At 46.9% G+C, this 16,612-nt stretch overlaps 6 protein-coding genes across 6 annotated transcripts; 3 read left to right on the forward strand and 3 right to left on the reverse strand.

Moving 5' to 3' along the window:
- Positions 1-173: 173 nt before the first annotated feature.
- On the forward strand, positions 174-2,316 carry BDV27DRAFT_124301 (coatomer subunit delta). The gene is made up of 4 exons (XM_032066054.1): positions 174-271; positions 335-778; positions 832-1,028; positions 1,090-2,316. Exons 1-4 carry the CDS (start codon positions 269-271, stop codon positions 1,994-1,996), a joined length of 1,551 nt encoding a protein of 516 aa, XP_031930206.1. The 5' UTR covers positions 174-268; the 3' UTR covers positions 1,997-2,316.
- A 944-nt stretch (positions 2,317-3,260) lies between these two features.
- Positions 3,261-4,473, reverse strand: BDV27DRAFT_124315 (uncharacterized protein). The gene is made up of 5 exons (XM_032066055.1): positions 4,211-4,473; positions 4,072-4,127; positions 3,966-3,970; positions 3,858-3,909; positions 3,261-3,794 (listed from the first exon to the last, which is right to left on the reverse strand). Exons 1-5 carry the CDS (start codon positions 4,340-4,342, stop codon positions 3,545-3,547), a joined length of 495 nt encoding a protein of 164 aa, XP_031930207.1. The 5' UTR covers positions 4,343-4,473; the 3' UTR covers positions 3,261-3,544.
- BDV27DRAFT_79660 (CeGAL family transcription factor) lies at positions 4,222-7,318 on the forward strand. The gene is made up of 4 exons (XM_032077621.1): positions 4,222-4,473; positions 4,559-4,663; positions 4,712-5,448; positions 5,513-7,318. The coding sequence occupies exons 2-4, from the start codon at positions 4,559-4,561 to the stop codon at positions 6,900-6,902; spliced, it is 2,232 nt and encodes a 743-aa protein (XP_031930208.1). The 5' UTR covers positions 4,222-4,473; the 3' UTR covers positions 6,903-7,318.
- Positions 7,319-8,101: 783 nt separating this feature from the next.
- BDV27DRAFT_79580 (uncharacterized protein) lies at positions 8,102-10,113 on the reverse strand. Its single transcript, XM_032077620.1, has 2 exons — positions 8,957-10,113; positions 8,102-8,891 (listed from the first exon to the last, which is right to left on the reverse strand). Exons 1-2 carry the CDS (start codon positions 9,855-9,857, stop codon positions 8,197-8,199), a joined length of 1,596 nt encoding a protein of 531 aa, XP_031930209.1. The 5' UTR covers positions 9,858-10,113; the 3' UTR covers positions 8,102-8,196.
- A 249-nt stretch (positions 10,114-10,362) lies between these two features.
- Positions 10,363-12,533, reverse strand: BDV27DRAFT_124317 (uncharacterized protein). Its single transcript, XM_032066056.1, has one exon. The coding sequence runs from the start codon at positions 11,927-11,929 to the stop codon at positions 10,565-10,567; it is 1,365 nt and encodes a 454-aa protein (XP_031930210.1). The 5' UTR covers positions 11,930-12,533; the 3' UTR covers positions 10,363-10,564.
- Positions 12,534-14,338: 1,805 nt separating this feature from the next.
- On the forward strand, positions 14,339-16,559 carry BDV27DRAFT_124324 (fatty acid alpha-hydroxylase). The gene is made up of 3 exons (XM_032066057.1): positions 14,339-15,736; positions 15,794-16,042; positions 16,102-16,559. The coding sequence occupies exons 1-3, from the start codon at positions 15,021-15,023 to the stop codon at positions 16,253-16,255; spliced, it is 1,119 nt and encodes a 372-aa protein (XP_031930211.1). The 5' UTR covers positions 14,339-15,020; the 3' UTR covers positions 16,256-16,559.
- The last annotated feature ends 53 nt before the right edge of the window (positions 16,560-16,612 follow it).

The raw sequence follows: 16,612 nt of genomic DNA on the forward strand, positions 1-16,612 counted from the left end.
CGGGTTGTTAGACGTGTAGAGGTCGCCAGCAGCAAAGTTAGGCTCTCTCTGTCTCCCTCTTGTGCTGTGGTAAGCGAGGGGGTAGCGCTGTGCACGGGCCAACGGAGAGACAGAAGTGAACAGCAAGCGGCTCCGCCGCTGGAGTGGAATACCTGGCATTGCATTCGGTCACAGTCTGGACACGCTTTCAGACAATCGGTCATTCCACTGAAGCTGCCATTTTGCTCGACTACCATCGAAACGGATTTAGGCCGCTTATTATACAGTCATGGTTTGTTACCTTTTTTAGTGATCCCACTAAACCTTGCTAACCATTGTCAACACACAAACACAGGTCGTACTCGCAGCGTCCATATGCACCCGCGGGGGTAAAGCAGTTCTTTCGCGCCAGTTCCGTGAGATTGCTCGCTCCAGAATCGAAGCTCTGCTCGCATCCTTCCCGAAACTGGCAGATTCTGGCACCCAGCATACCACCGTTGAACAAGACAATGTCCGTTTTGTGTACCAGCCCCTGGATGAGCTATACATTGTCCTGATTACCAACCGTCAATCCAACATTCTTCAAGACATTGATAGCCTCCACCTATTCGCCCAAGTTACTACCAGTATTTGCAAGAGCTTAGACGAGCGGGAAATTTTGCGCAATGCCTTCGAACTACTCAGCGCATATGACGAGCTGGTGACACTGGGGTACAGGGAAAATCTGTCGCTGTCGCAGATCAAGACTTTCTTAGAAATGGAGAGTCACGAGGAGAGAATTCAAGAAATCATTGAACGGGTAGCTATCTCTACTAGGCAAGTGGCTGGTTGCTTGCTGACATTACTCTGTAGAACAAGGAACTCGAGGCGAGCGAGGAGCGCAAAAGAAAGGCGAAACAGCTGGAGATGCAGCGAAAGGAGGCAGCTCGTACCGGTCGTGCTATGGCTCCACGCACCCCGTCCTATCCTGTCTACACTCCCCCATCGCGACCTGCCGTACCCGATACGTACGATTCTTATGAAGCAGAGAAGAAGAAGTCATTTGCCAAGTATGTGTCTATATATTGTTACCTTTGTTACAGGAACTAACAAGCGACTTTTTTTGATCAGGCCATTGCCAACCAGAGGGAAGGGCATGCAGCTCGGCAAGAAGTCAAAAACCACGGATATATACGAGAAAGTCCGCGGCGATCTGGGCCCTGAAGCTGAGGAGTCTAGCCCTCTAGTGACCCCGCAAGCTTCAACTCCTGTCATCGGGGAGACTTCGTCTGCTCGCGCCTCTCTCTCTGCTGACCGGGATCCTGTTCACGTAACTATTGCAGAAACAATCTCTGCCAATCTCACTCGTGAAGGTGCTCTGAAATCCTTCGAAGTCAAGGGCGACTTACAGCTCCGCATCTCCGATCCGTCGTTCACCAAACTCAAACTTGACCTTGCCACCAACCCTACTCATGGAGCTCAGTTCCGTACACATCCAAATGTTGATAAGGCTGCCTTCACCGACTCATCTGCCATTCAACTAAAGGATTCGACCAAGCGATTCCCTGTTAATAACTCAATCGGCGTCCTACGTTGGCGTGTCGCTAGCTCTGATAATGCCGATATGCTCCCTATCACCTTCACCGTCTGGGTGAACAAGGGATCCGATTCCACTACAGTCACTGTTGAGTACGAGCTGACTGGGTCGGACGCTCTGCGTGACGTTGTTGTGACTATTCCATATGGCGAAATAGAACCGTCTGTATCTAGTTTTGATGCTGTGTACGAAGTGACCGGAGATAGCATCGACTGGAACATCGGAACAGTGGATGAAAGCAACGCGTCTGGTAGCTTCGAGTTTGAATCTACCGGCGATTCTGATGAGAACGTTTTCTTCCCGATGAACGTTCGTTTCTCCAAGACGAATCCTTTCGTTGAGGTTGATGTTACTGCCGTCTCCCTATTGGAAATGGATGGCGAAGAAACCGGGTTCAGCAAGGAAGTGAAGAGCATTGCAGATGGTTATTTGATCAAGTAATACCGTTTTGGGCGTATAGAGTACTAATGATGTTCGGAATGCCTTTTTAAGATTTTATCACTGCAAATTTCCTCTAATTCTGTTGACCAGGGCTCCTTTGTTCCTATATTCTCAATTCAAATTATCATTCCCTCCTAGTTGTCTATATGAGGATGGTAAAGTCGGTGTACACGGTTTAAAACCAAGGGAAGGGCGTTATTACTAGCATTTTTGGGGTCGACTTTTGGGCATAAGCGATCTATACCGAGATCATATTTCCACATACCTAGGTTTACTAAAGGGGCAAGTCTGTTCCAACCATATATTGCCCCCTACTGAACATCGGTCACTAAAGAAACACAGAATCTTAATAGAAAGTCCATAGGGTTATGCCTCTGAATTCCTTTATTTTCCTTTTCCTTTGATCTTTCTTGGTGTGTTAAAATTTATTTCAATCTTCGTAGGACGACAGGAGAGCACATGAAACGATAAGTTGTTTTTGTCTTTTTACTATGCGGTAACTTTTTAGTCACCTGCCGTTGATGTTATTTGGTTGTATTCCCATCTTCACATTACGTCGTACTTCTCGATCTTGAACACCTCTTGATTTTGAACAGTCGGCATTCTACTGCAACCGATACTAATATTGGGGTATGTACGCATGGGCGAGAATGAGACAATTAACCCCCGCTGACCATGGCTCTCAATCGAATGGATGTCGTCGAAGCTGGGTCATTCGGATGTAATGAAAGACGTCAGCAGCGATAGACACCCTCTCGACGGGGCGGAGCCACGGAGGACAAGGCTGAAAAAGGAATAAACGACTCTCGGCTCATGCTTAGCGTATACAACACTCTGTCAATCCCGTCATTGATTGATCTTCCAGGCTCTCCGTGCCCCCAACACTCCGCCATGGATGGTCAGCCTTCCGGTGAGGAGGTGCAAACTATTTCACATGAGCCACTGGTTATTGGATCACATCTAAAGTATGGTAGCCAGGGGTCGTAGGAAGCTGTTGGGGTATTCTCCCCTCTTCCACGCCACTGGTCATCCCCTTGACGATCAGGTGGGGCAAGTCAACGGGGTATCTCAGTCAACCAAGGCATGATGGTTGTCATTTCCACTACCTACTATTGTACGTATGTCTTGCTAACCTTACCTTCGGCCGAAATATCAAAACTAGGCCTGTCAAGTTTCCAACCAGTCATGTCAACTATGGATCGCCCCGTCACTTCAATATTTCTGTTCACTTAACCTTTGACCTCATCTAACAGCAACATCAAAGTTGCATCCTCGCATAAGCATTACATGTAGGGACAAGACGGAAAAGAGTGGTTCTAGACCATGTTCAACCAGCCCTGTGAGAGGCTCTTCCGATGAAAATGGGCATACGGCTGAAATGGTGGAAGCCAATGAGATCGTGCAGGGAGGCTCTAGGTGTGACCGATCAACCCTACTCCACTACATGTCACACTGGCTCCCCTGCACGGCGTCTAAGGCGACATTTGGGCACGATGGATATCCCCTGTCAAGTATCAACCGCCACCCGGTTAAAGAGACCCAGTGGTTTTATAGGAAACAGCCTGATCGCCTTATTAGGTATCGGCGGTGAACATCCGGTTCCCCGATCCATCTAGAACTTAACTGACGCGGACTTCTATACCATTGCAACTGCGCATTATGCGTTTCAGATATCCATGAAAATGTCTCTGGGAAATGACCCCCACATGGCGCTCTGCCATTCTGAGAAACTTTTTCATCGTTATTTGTATTTTTGGGGGGTTTCATTTCACTTTTGACTTCCTTTCCAGGATATGTTGTGAGTCGTGTCTCAGGTGCCATCTTTATAATGGCGACATCTTATAAGATGATTCTTCCTAAGAAGCCAAAACAACTTGATCGAAAGCAGCAAACAATTTCTGGTGCGCATAGAAGTAAGAACCTTATTTGCCTAGGTATGCGTATCTTATATATTGACTTTGCAGTGAAGCCTTGGTACTTGTCCTGTTTGCTTAAAATATTTCTTTTCAATTCTCCGATATATCCATGTCGCTTTGATTACACGATGATTAACCTGCAGTTTCTCTCCTGGAAAGAGCAACCTACTATGTTCAGTGCATTTTCCTCTGATGCTAAAAGCCATAGCCATGGGGTATGATCTGTCTCTTCGAGCACTAAAGCAAATATCCTACTTTCCGTCCGTGTTCACGTCTTTATGCTCCTAATAACATGCAGGACACTCCAATGGCCCCGCCATCCACACACGACATCGATCATCTTTTGGCTAGCAGGAAAATGGCCATACCAAGGCTGGCAGAAGGAACCGAGTCTGTTTTTACCTCGCCTGGGAGGTTCCATCGCCGGCATGTTAGTCGAGCATGCGAATCCTGCAGGCAGAGGAAAACAAAATGCACGGGGGATAAGTCAGGCTGCCGAAATTGTAAGGAGGCAGGAATCATATGTTGTTATACTGATGGCAAGCGAGAGAAATCTAAAAGGTTAGTGGCTGAGTTGTTTGATTTTATTCCCTACTTCTTTGGTGCCTTGAACATGCCAACATTCACAAATCTCTTCCAAAGACAGATGGCTAGCTTAGAAGGAAAGATACAGGCCTATGAAAATGTCCTTAGAAAGCTGAGCAGTCGATTCGGTATCTCTGACGAGCAGTTGATGAGTTTTGCGCTGGCAGTGGGTGCGAATACCCCTTCCCCATCCCTCTGTACTAAGTGAAAGCAGGAATCGGCTGCTGCATCTACGGCACAGCCTGATGCATATGCCGCTACATCTGAAGACAGGAAGTTCTTTTGGGTTTTGGGCTCAGAGCCATATCTTTCAACTACTTCGCTTGGTACCCACATTGCCGACCATACCGAAGAAGATTTTAACAAGGACGACTTCACACGGGCTACGGGTTTCATTGGTGAAAGCTCAGAGATATCATGGCTGCAGATGCTGAGCAAATATATGGACTCTGGGTGCGAGATATGTCATCCAACTTCTGATATATCTTCACCGGCTTTGACATCCTCCTGTGATGGGCCGATAGCTTCGTCAAGTTATCACCTTGACGACTTCGATATGCCTACTGTTGAGCGACTTGACACATCTGAGCTCCCATCTAAGGACACTGCTACAAAGCTTTTCAATGCGTACTTGAGTTCTGTACATCCGTCATTTCCCATAATCGGAATTTCGACATTTGCATCACAATTTCAAGCTTTCTTCAATAACCCGTCTTTGAAGCCAGGAAACAAGTGGCTTGCCATTCTGAACCTTATCTTTGCTATTGGTGCAAGATATGCCCATTTGACCAATGCAGAATGGAGAAGGGACAGGGATGATCATTATCTATACTTTATAAGAGCGAGAAACATGAGTCTCGAGGGCCAACTGCTACACCATTCTGACCTACAACAGTTACAGGTTGAAGGGTTGGCGTCGTTCTATATGCTATCATCTGGCCATATAAATCGGTATGCTTGCCTTGGATATCTGCGTTTTGAATGTAAAGCTCGCCACGCTTACAGATAGATCCAGGTCGTGGAAGCTCTGTGGCAGTGCTGTGCGAAGTGCACTGAGTCTTGGGTTGCATTTACGCAATACAGGGAAATGCACTTCCGATACATCTAAGGAAATAAGATACCGTGTATGGTGGGCTTTATACACACTCGAGCATCGTCTCAGTGTGATGACAGGCCGACCGTCCTGCATCATAGATGGCGCTTGTACGACCCCTCTGCCTGTTCCTTTCGATGAGAGTGACTTCCGCAAAGAACAGGTAATGCGCCTCATAAACCGTTCCACACTGGAGGGTCTTAGCCAACTCGGGCCCGCCTCGAATTCTTCACCCAACACAGACCTTAGCGACACAGGTAAAGGGACGGAGAGCGCAGATGTAAACGCCACTGCCCCGTGCAAGTCACTGTACTTCCTTCAGTTTATAAAATTGACTTCAATTGCAAAAAGGATGACAAGCAAGCTCTATAGCCCTGACGGAGTGGGAAAGCCTTGGTCCAGTATGGAGTTTGCGATACGAGGACTCATGCTTGATCTTGATTCATGGTCTATGAATCTGCCCGCTGCTTACGACTTTACCTCAACACACACCTCACAAGGCTCAGCAACCCACAGAATGAGTCTGGCTCTCACATTTTACAGTACGAAGATTGGGATCACAAAGCCATGTCTTCGCCGTATAGAGCCAAGTGCACTTGGTGATAAATCGGAAGACTTTTGCAGAAAGGCTGCAGTTGAATGTGTAGAATCAGCTTGCCATGTGTTGAGATTGTTTCCCGAGCCTTTGGAAGCGGCATTGCTTCACAAATTATCTCCTTGGTGGTGTGTTTTGCATTTCCTTATGCAAGCAACGGCCGTCTTGCTGATTGAGCTTTCTTTTCATGTTCAACACGTCCCTGAAAAAGCGGCTATGGTGTCAAAGGCGGCTAGAAAGTCCTACGATTGGCTCTCAGTTATGTCGGAGACTAGTATGGCCTCAGAAAAAGCTCGGAGGATCTGCGATGAGTTCCTGCGCCGGCTTGGCTTCAACGGCGGCGCTGAGATCCACAGCTTCCCTTGTATAGCGGGCTTTACAGAACAGAACTCGCCTGGTGACGAACCTGACGATTCACACCCCAGACTCACAAGCGTAGCCACCCCTGATGGCCTTCCAGGCGGAGTAGGCTCTATGCCATTATCACCGGTAGACCATTCCAGCGTCGCTTTTGCCCGGCCATCGTCAGTTGGCCTGAAAGTCCCGGAGACACAAGAAATTGAGCAAGATGAGAAAACTCTCGCTGTACACAATTTTTATGACGCCTATTTACCCTACGACCCTAACACGGGGCAAATAACCGGTTCTTTTTTCCCTCCCGAAGATGATATTGACATCGGACTGGGGCCGTATCATTGGGATGAAACGATGGGCTGACCACTAAGAATCCCCACTGATTTCAAATGGCCCAGGATAGCACAAGGGGCCTGTCGAAGAAAGGTCTTGCTTAGCGAACACGAATCTTCAAAGAGCTTCTGCAACACACGCTGTCTTTCGCTAGTCTCAGATACTTGATTACAAGCTGCTGTCGATTTAGCTATTTAATGTTTAATGACCCTCTTCCGACACTCTACAAATGGATGACGACGATGTTTTGTCCGTCGCCCGTTCACCTGCACAAGTGACAGGTACAATGAGAAGGATTCTAAACGAATGGCTCACCGAAAGCAATGAAGGAGAAAGAATATCGTTATGAGCCTAAAACACCTGCGAGAGAGATCAACAAAGCATAATTCACCACCTCGTCACATAGTTAGCATTGAGATGAGGTCAAGTCGATAAGGACTCACTCCTTCCCAGAATAGATTCACTATGGCATTCCCAACACTCGTTTCCAAGCACAAAGCCAAAACAGCCTATTGAGCCACACAATGTTTCCCTAGCCACGATCCCTCATTACTACTCAATGTACGTTTTTTTGCTTGGTTTCGCTGGACTGCAAGCTTACTGCCGTTCGATCTTCTCAGACACGATGTCAATACCCTCAAACTCTTTCAAAAAGCCATAGTAGTACTGCGCAATCATACAGCTTTTTACTCCTCAAGTGGATGGAGCACAGACAAAAGAGCAAGAAAATGATGATAAAGCAGGGAAGATAAAGAAAGGGCTAAGGAGATCAGAGCACGTATAATGTGCTACATGAGAACTTCTCTTGACAGCCGAATAGATCAAGGCCTCGTTCCCAGGAAGGGTAAGGTGCCAAATCTCTTTGTGATGTCCAATGTGCTGGCCATCCAATCCCGGTCCATTAATTGTGGTGAGCGTTGATGCTTTCTCCAGCCTCAGAATATCTTGAAAAGCAGTTTTTACTTGTTGTATGGTTAAGACTATTGTTGCCGCAAGGCACTACCTGTAATAATGTCAGAGAAAAGCGTGTTCCCCTTTGTCTTCCTGGCATATCAATTGACTGTCCATCACTTCCTTCGAACACTAAAAGTGTTAAGTCCGTTCGTCGCCAAAGCGACATAAATATATACTTCATGCATTTATACACCCAACAGTAGAAGTAACGCCCTAAGGAGATATGCAAGATTGCCTATACAAACTCGACGTAGTCTATGCCTGTATTTACCAACCATCATGTCTTCATAACAACAAAACCACACAGGCAGACAGAATGGCAACATAATAATAAACCTCAAGGACGCAACACCCGAGACCAATGTTCAGATCAAGCTTCCCAGTTTCTCTTCTTCGCTGTAAAAAGCAAACGAGCATTTTCTTCCTGGGAAGAGGACCGTGATAAGCCCGAGGACATGGCCGGCACAGAACTGATTCTGGACAGATGTATGTCGATGACACGGGCTCTTCGAAGTGACCGATTTGCCCACGAGCTGGACGAGGATGGCCAATTTTTGTTATCCCAGTCTTGTAGCTCAATGCCTAGTAAGCCTCTACCATCGCCCACAAACCGCTCTATACAATCCAAAGGTGGAAGGAATCGGCGTCGCACGCCACAGCCATTGTGATTTGTATCGATCTGATAATCAGGACACTGTTTGAGCGAGGAGATTATTGTAGTTACGTCACTTGGTGCTCCAGCGGGCTGGGGCCGTTCTGATGTGTCCTCATCTTCAGACTCGAAGCCAAAATCTGGGTCTATTAAGGTAGATCCTAAAAATATTGTCTTCGTGCGCAGTGTGAAAAAGCGAGTCATTTGACCCAGGTGAAAGGCATCACAGGCACTGGAATTGCCAAATCCACACCGGCATTGATACTGTCGAGATTGGACGGCAGTTGCTGCGACCGATACGGTGGTCGACTTAGGGCCCTCTGGTTCCTCCAATGCGCCGAAAGCGCGGAGAAAGTACGCTTGGAGATCCGTAATGGTATTCAAAACGCATTGTCGTCTATAGTATAATTCTTCTGCAGACCCTTTTAGCATCTAAACACAACATGCTTATATAATGATAAATGAAAGCTAGATTTACCTTCTAGACCATCGGAAAGATACCGCCAGCGGACGGTAGCTGAAGTAGGTGGTTCCACACCATTTATCCAAAACTTTGACCCAGTAAGGATCAGCGCATGCGTCCATATTTGGAAAATGGTATACTCATTAAGAAACCTCGCTATGAAGATCGTTTGCCGAATACGGTCCTCACTCATTCTCAGTACCGAGGAATCGAACCTCAACAGGGGGACTCTTCCTTTCCCAAAAGCATACCTGGACCTTTTCAAAGCATCCCGGATGACATAAGGAGAGTTGAAGGCATCAGATAACTCTACCAACCTAGCAACTAATGACGTAGGTTGGACTCTGAGCTCCCCGTCGAACTTGGCTTTCTCTGCTTCATCAAATGAGTTGAACGATAGCACTCGAAGGAACAGTTCAATAGCATCTACACCAAGCTGTTGTGGGAGATGATCCACCGGCAGCCTGACCGTTGGCAAGGTATACTGGATCGAAATATCATCAGATAAAGATTCTCCGCCCTCAGCAGTGGTACCCTGGCTCCACTTGGCCTTCTGTTGGATGAAATCCCTGCCTTCAGAAAATTTATCGGGGTCAAACAAGGCCCGAAAGTAGGGACTGTTCCTCATAAGATCGTCACTTAAGACCTGCCAACGGTGACTAGCGTTTTTAGGAGAAACAGGAGGAGAGCTGTCTGGGGGAACGTATTCGATAATCACATCCCCGGTGCTTAATAGAACTTTTACAGCTGGCTGAGCTCCAATCAAAGGAGTCTTTCCCCCTTTATGATTGTTAATAATAGCAGAAACCTCCCCTATCAAATGAGAGCAGGGGGAATCGTCCTGAGTATCGCGAAGCCCCAGTGTTTGAAGCGAAGCTCCTATTCCAACTGGTAATGAGGAATGACTTGGCTCCATGACATGTAAGTTCAGGAGGTGAAACTCTGTATATAGGCCCTTTCCACACTACTCACGTCACAGTTCTGAAAGCACATTGGAATTGTAGAATTGCCTATAATCTTGTTTCTCATCGATATTAGTGGAATGGTAGTGGCTTGTGTTGTTATTCGGATGCCCCTCTACACGATTATGAGAGCGTCGTATATTCACCCCATATGAAGAGACTATAGACACGTGCCTATGTGCATTCTAGTACGCGTAAGCGTGTTGCGACTCGATTATGGCGAGAAGTTGGATTTAGTGGTGGGGAACTGAAATCATCGACGAACGTTGCCTCATTGGGAGATGGCGTCATGTGATGATGCACCTTCCGAAAATGGCATTGTGTATCAACCCTGAGAGGTGCGGTTTCTAATGGATAGTTTCACAGGACAAGGACAATTGTCCATTCAACAAGATACCTTTTGTACCGGAAATCGTAATATACAGTACGTCTATTGTCACATTAAAATAAAGAAAGTGTGTAACTTCAATCAACTTGTACCTCACCATGAGTCCAACTCCGTAATCACGATAAAAAAAAGAAAAGAAAAGAAAAGAAAAGAAGAAATTTCTATTGATGGAAGGAAGAAATGCGCTATCGAATCACCCAGTAACAAACGCAACCCAAAGGGAATGTGAAAAAGAGATAGAAGGATAAAACGCCGAATATTTAGCAGCCTCTCTTAAGGCAAAGATACAACAGGAATGTGCAGGATCTCGTATTCATTCCGGTTACTTGTGCCGGTATGCCCGTTTTGCTTGTCCTTGATAGACGCTTCTCGAAGCTTTAATGCATGCGCCATGCTGTAGAAAAGCTTCAAGGACGGTAGATCCGTGGTGTCCGCCTGGGACGCCTCCATCGCAGACCAGCTCATTTCATCCATTCCATTCCCCTCGTCATGATCCTCAAGATCAGTGTTCCCTATGAGGCTGAGCCTTGGGGGAACATGCGAGAATAGCGCCAGACAGGGCTGAGGCTCCTCCTCATCTGAAGCATAGGGACTAGGTTGTTGTTGGTCTTCTTCGTGCGCCAGAGACTCGGTGTCGAAGATATCGTTTCTTTGGGAAACAAGATGCCATAGCTCACCACATATAAATCCAATCACAAAATCTTGATTCGCGCGAGCTGCGGCCAAACAACTCTTTCTGTAATCGGATTTGAAAGAGGAATCGGTAGTGGACGGCAGACACAGGACAAGGCCACGCGCTAGAAGAGGTGGAGGCGGAATATCCTCATTGATAACAAATAGACTTGAGGTTGCGCTCTGGAAGCTTTCCTTCCGTTCGTAGGCTCCAGAGTCCGTATGCGATTCCATTACATCCTCCGTATGCTGTGTGATTGTCTGGGTAAGAGATATAGTCGAGGCTTTTCGGGGAGGAAGTCCTAGACCGCTGGTATCGCCAACCGCATACTCAGAAAGATGTGAAGTAGCATCATTATCGCCGAAAGCTATTGATTCATTGCCAGTGGATGGACGTTCACTTGGGTTGTTGGCTGTGATTTCTGTCTTAATGGTCTGCACCGCGTCCGCCACAGCCTCTCGAGCGGCAGCTTTCAGGGTCGGGATCAAAATATCCGCCTCTTGGTTACCCACTGCCACCCCTGAGGCCCATGCGGTTCCCAAAACAGCCCACGAAGCTTCCTTTATCACACCTTTCGTGTACTTCTTCCGTATCAAGTCCACTAGTTGATTCTTCACTTCTCTTGACTCGGTTTTCTGTCTGCCAACAATATCGACGGTAGCATTGAGGATGCGGCCAGATTCCCACAGCAAAAATCCATGTTTCTTGGCTAAGGAAGTCAATTGGCGAGCTGTCTCGTCGGACCAGTCGTCGATAATATCCGCATGGATCTGGAGAATGGCAATGTGTGGACCAACGGACGATGCTAGTTGAAGTAGAGCATCTGTGGTGGTGACGGTGTGGGCGGGAGACACGCAGACAGGAAGACCAAACGGCAATCCCTTCTTAGCCGTTGCTAGGGTCTGCAGGTAGGAGATTAAACGATTTCCGAGGAAGGAAGGGGATTCGAACGTTGAGCCCTCCATTATTTATGGAGGATTTGGAATAACCGCGGGGGGGAGGGGGGAAATGTATGTCGTTCAAGAAACGGGGAGAACAATGGGGAATTGCCTTCTTCTTTTAACCTGAGAGCTTGGGGCAAAGTGAACCAGAGAAGTTGGCCCTCTTGATGAAACTAAACCTGTACTAACGTCGTTGGCGTCTAAGCAAATAAAATGGTCCAGTCGGTCGAGACAAAATGATTGACGGAAGGCTTTTAGGAACTCCACTTTTTCTGACAGTTAGTCCGTTCAGGTAAATCGACAAGGGGCAAAAGACCCAGTGTTGTGGTTATTTTATCTCCTAGGCAAACTCAATCGAGTCAGCTAATTGTGCCTCGAGGACGTTGTTGGTAGATTCGTTGGGGTGTTGATCTTTTATATTCCGACAAGGTAACACCTGTCACGTAAAAAATAAAGAGGGAGAGAAAGAGATGAACGGAGACAAAGGGAGAGAGGGAGAGAAGAGGGGGAAAAGGAGAATGATTCCGAACTGAAAATAGGGATTTCCGACATGGCGTATCTCATGCGTCCCTTCTCTTCCTCTTTATCTTTTTTCTTTTTTTCTTCTTTTCTTTTTTCTTTTCTTTTTTTTTTTTCCCTCTCTCCCTTTTTCATTGTGGACTTACTTTTTTGGACGAGTCGAGTGTGTTGTGCGTGTTTACTTTTTTGCTGGTATGCATTCATCTCAGGGTCACGCTCACTGATTCACTGAAGATCGTCTAATGGTGGACCGTTTGGAGGATCTCCGACGATTCTCCAACCAGGTTATTGTAATCACAATACTCCGTACCATCGGTTGTGGTCTCCCCATATTAAGGGGGAGAGAACGGTTAAGATTCCCATCTAACCGGTACAAGTTCCCTCTAAACCATACTAAGCTGTACCATCATTTACACTAAGGCCGAAAGGGGAGAACAGGCTGAGAGACCGCTTACGGAGTATGCACTAATCTCAATTTTTGTCCGAAACTTCCTTTGACCGCCTACCATATGGGCTCTAGTTGGCGACTTGTCCTTCGGCAGGAGTGCTCCGTAGTCGGCCTCTTAACCCTAAAGTCACCATGTCGCTAGACCGAGTTTGGCATATGGGAGGGTTTTTGGGGCGTACCACTGCCAGTACGAAAGAGAAACAACGCCCTTTTAAGTTCTTCCGGGTACAGATGAACCGCGGTACAGGCGGAGTGGAAATATTAACAGGACGAATGAGAATCGAAAGAGAAATGAGGCTGAGAGAGACAACTTGAAGTTCCTTCCGGTATGACCGCAAGCCTCAGTCAGCTACCCCGGGGCAAAGCTGAATCCGGATTCTGAGAAAAGTCTATCTACTCAGCCAGCCCCGCTGAAGTTCGGCCGAAGGTAGAAAAGGTCTTGATTGGATTCACCTTCGTTGCCCTCGGCGGAGAGTGACCGACAATGTCTGGTATTATGGAGTAGACCTTGATTCTTTTTGTCCTTGGAGGGCAAAAACGTTGGGTGTCTTCGACATAATCAATCAGGATCCGTCGATCTACCTCTGGGTTAAAGCTATGCTCCCTAGCCTTCCTATAGTGGTAAAAGGTTGCATGTCAACCCTTGCCCATGACGGCTTGAATATTGGCAAATCCCCACCCCATGCATGAGGGAACGCAAGGATCCGGACGCGGACCCCAAGATGATATCGTCCATGCGTTTCCGATCGAATGCATGGTACATAATTAAACAGATGCACTCGATACATACATACCGGGTTGATAAATCTCCAAGAAAGGATCAGAAAAGCCTCGCAAAGCCTCGAGGACGTTCATTCTGGGCCTCAATAATTGTGTTTATTTTTGTCTGCATGTTGATAGGTTCCCGAGTCCTCACACTTACTCTTAGCTACATATGAAAAGGTATGGAACACTGCCGTACCGCCAAGGCACTAAATTCCACTAGCGCTCTGTATTGGCCATTGCAAATGCAAATCAGTTGTATCAGGGAACCAGACCACAGGCTAACGGCCACCCCTAGCCATCAAGTGCTGGAAATCCGTTGGATTACTCAGGCCCCTATGAGGCTCCCTATGACAAGTCGACCAAATCCTTTCACTTGACAAGTTAGGCGCTTGGACAACCATGCAGGAAATGACCTATGCTTAATCTAGACCCAGAGCTTATGCTTGCTTTTGCTGATGTACATTACTACATGTATCTACTCTGAAATTACTCCTGGTTTTTGCCGCCCATTAGACCTCTTCTTCTTCTTCTCCATGTCCATGCACCTGATCTCTACTGAGGCAGTGCCTGTGAAAACAGGGTATAGGTTAATACATATAATTCCAAATTATAACCCATCGGACTGGTGTCCCTCAAATCTCGGTTCGTAAGATCGACCGGACTGCAACGGCTTGATCAAGTCTAGATACGTTCATATTTAGGAGACAATATGTACACTGCACGTACCCACTCGTTCATCTGGCATACAACGGCGCCTTTTCTCTCTCTCTCTCTCTCTCTCTCTCTCTCTCTCATCTCTACTCCGTAGGTATCCATTAGACATGATTGTCTCTTTTGGGTTGCTGACTAACCATCTGGCCAGGGGTCACCTTCTCTGAAAGGTTAGCGCCAAACTTGGTCCATCCTCGGCATAAGCGTGATCAAGAAAGAAGAGGAGCGTAAGATGACTTGTGTGGAATCTTCGCATCGCCTCCGCTTTCTACTGATGTTCATACCTGTTGATAAATCTATGAACACTAATAGGTACCCTTTCAACACCAGTCATTTTCGTGGGTGATTGGCTACATCGCAGAGGTTGCAAATTATTTTTTGACTGGGTTGCGTGCAGGAGTATTTTATTCCTTAAATATTTTTTTTTTGCCTTTTTTTACCTTCTTTCCTTCGGTGCCCCTTCCCTTGTACCCGTCGGAGCCACCGGACCCGCGACCCTGGATATTATTTTGAAGCTCACGCCACTCCTTTCCGATTATCCATTCCGTTTTTTAGGTGTGGTGTGATCTGTCCAACTACATCTCTCGAATTTCCACGCTTGTATCTCATCTCTTTTACTTCCCCCCTACAACGATTGGCATCCATAATTTGGGCGTTTCTCGTTCAATAGCCATGCCTGGAAGGACGCTGCCAACGTTTACCTCCGCCGAGGTTGAGTCCCATAACAATGCCAAATCCTGCTATGTGACTCTGGGATCTAAAGTCTACGACATTACCTCTTTTGTCGATGATCATCCTGGTGGCGGTGATTTGATCCTTGAGTATGCTGGGAAAGATGTCAAAGAAATTCTGCGCGATGCCGTCTCCCACGAACACTCGGAAGCGGCCTACGATATTCTAGAAGACAGCCTGGTTGGTTTCATTGCCTCCGACTCGACTGGCAAAGGTGCAAGCATAGATGGTGTAGGAAAATCATCGGGCCCTGTATATGCCGCAACTGGAATGTCCCGCGAAGAGGACTTGTCTGTTGAGACGGATTACTCCAAGGATTACCAGACGCACAAATTCTTGGATCTCAACAAACCTCTCCTTATGCAGCTCTGGAACGGTGGCTTCAGCAAAGAGTTCTACTTGGAGCAGATCCACCGCCCGCGCCATTACAAGGGAGGAGAATCGGCTCCTCTCTTTGGAAACTTCCTGGAGCCCCTGAGCAAGACTGCATGGTACGTAGTTCCGATTCTATGGCTGCCGCCTGTTACCTACGGTACCATGCTCGGGTTTGCCGGGCTGGGGAATGTGTCTGCTGCAGCTGCCTACTGGGTTGGTGGCCTTTTCCTGTGGACATTGATCGAGTACCTTATGCATAGGTTTTTATTCCATCTTGACCGGTATGGCCCCTCAGCTCCCCTTCTAGCCCTGTGTTTTCCAAAGCTAAGTTTGTCTAGATATCTTCCTGATAACCGGGTCGGCTTGACCCTCCATTTCCTGTTACACGGCATTCATCACTATCTACCTATGGACAAATACAGACTTGTGATGCCACCAACGCTGTTTGTTGTCCTCGCTACACCGTTTTGGAAGCTGGCGCATAGTGTCTTCTTCTATAATTGGTACGCCGCCTTGATGGTATTCTGTGGCGGTGTATTCGGTTACATATGTTATGACTTGACCCATTATTTCCTCCATCATCGCAAGTGAGTCACATTGGATTCTCAAGTTCTATGAAAATGTTATTAACCATGTTATACTGCAGTCTTCCACTCTACTATAAGGGGCTCAAGAAGTACCACCTTCAACATCATTTTGCCGACTTCGACAATGGTTTCGGTGTCACCAGCCGGTTTTGGGACCGTATTTTCGGTACTGAGCTTGAAACACCCGCACCTAAAGATGTGAAGAAGCTGTGAACGCAATCGCATAAGGGTTTGCGTTCATCTCAATTATCCTAAGTACGAAGTAATGTCGAGGCTGATTGCGGCCCAGTCTTTCATTCATGTTTGTTTCTGAAATCATAGGATTTCGAAAGCTTAGTTGTTGTTCCACCCTACTCTGCTTCATGTACAGTGAATTCGGTCATTTGCTATTGCAGGACCTTGATTCCTCCTATACATATTATGGTCATGGTCTTTGGCGAGGCCGTTTTGTCAAATAGTGTTTATACGATTGTATATGATTATAACACCTAATACATAATGCGTTTACCATGAGAGACGTCTTTACTGGAGATTTAGATCAAGTAACCGTGTTTGTGGTGACGTTTCTAT

Source organism: Aspergillus caelatus (assembly GCF_009193585.1).
Source record: "Aspergillus caelatus strain CBS 763.97 unplaced genomic scaffold BDV27scaffold_40, whole genome shotgun sequence".
Lineage (NCBI taxonomy): Eukaryota > Fungi > Ascomycota > Eurotiomycetes > Eurotiales > Aspergillaceae > Aspergillus > Aspergillus caelatus.

Excerpts from the sequence above, each read along its gene's own strand:
- BDV27DRAFT_124301 (XM_032066054.1), top strand. Across the intron at positions 779-831 it reads TTCAAGAAATCATTGAACGG|AACAAGGAACTCGAGGCGAG; the intron begins GTAGCTATCTCT and ends ATTACTCTGTAG. Across the intron at positions 1,029-1,089 it reads AAGAAGAAGTCATTTGCCAA|GCCATTGCCAACCAGAGGGA; the intron begins GTATGTGTCTAT and ends TTTTTTGATCAG.
- BDV27DRAFT_124315 (XM_032066055.1), bottom strand. The coding sequence starts at position 4,342 with ATGCCGGCGATGGAACCTCCCAGGCGAGGTAAAAACAGACTCGGTTCC. Across the intron at positions 4,128-4,210 it reads GGCGGGGCCATTGGAGTGTC|CCCATGGCTATGGCTTTTAG; the intron begins CTGCATGTTATT and ends GACAGATCATAC. Across the intron at positions 3,795-3,857 it reads CGATCAAGTTGTTTTGGCTT|AACATATCCTGGAAAGGAAG; the intron begins CTTAGGAAGAAT and ends GACACGACTCAC.
- BDV27DRAFT_79660 (XM_032077621.1), top strand. The coding sequence starts at position 4,559 with ATGGCTAGCTTAGAAGGAAAGATACAGGCCTATGAAAATGTCCTTAGA. Across the intron at positions 4,664-4,711 it reads TGATGAGTTTTGCGCTGGCA|GAATCGGCTGCTGCATCTAC; the intron begins GTGGGTGCGAAT and ends AAGTGAAAGCAG. Across the intron at positions 5,449-5,512 it reads TCATCTGGCCATATAAATCG|GTCGTGGAAGCTCTGTGGCA; the intron begins GTATGCTTGCCT and ends AGATAGATCCAG.
- BDV27DRAFT_79580 (XM_032077620.1), bottom strand. The coding sequence starts at position 9,857 with ATGGAGCCAAGTCATTCCTCATTACCAGTTGGAATAGGAGCTTCGCTT. Across the intron at positions 8,892-8,956 it reads TCTTTCCGATGGTCTAGAAG|AAGAATTATACTATAGACGA; the intron begins GTAAATCTAGCT and ends AAGGGTCTGCAG.
- BDV27DRAFT_124317 (XM_032066056.1), bottom strand. The coding sequence starts at position 11,929 with ATGGAGGGCTCAACGTTCGAATCCCCTTCCTTCCTCGGAAATCGTTTA.
- BDV27DRAFT_124324 (XM_032066057.1), top strand. The coding sequence starts at position 15,021 with ATGCCTGGAAGGACGCTGCCAACGTTTACCTCCGCCGAGGTTGAGTCC. Across the intron at positions 15,737-15,793 it reads TTTTTATTCCATCTTGACCG|ATATCTTCCTGATAACCGGG; the intron begins GTATGGCCCCTC and ends AAGTTTGTCTAG. Across the intron at positions 16,043-16,101 it reads TATTTCCTCCATCATCGCAA|TCTTCCACTCTACTATAAGG; the intron begins GTGAGTCACATT and ends GTTATACTGCAG.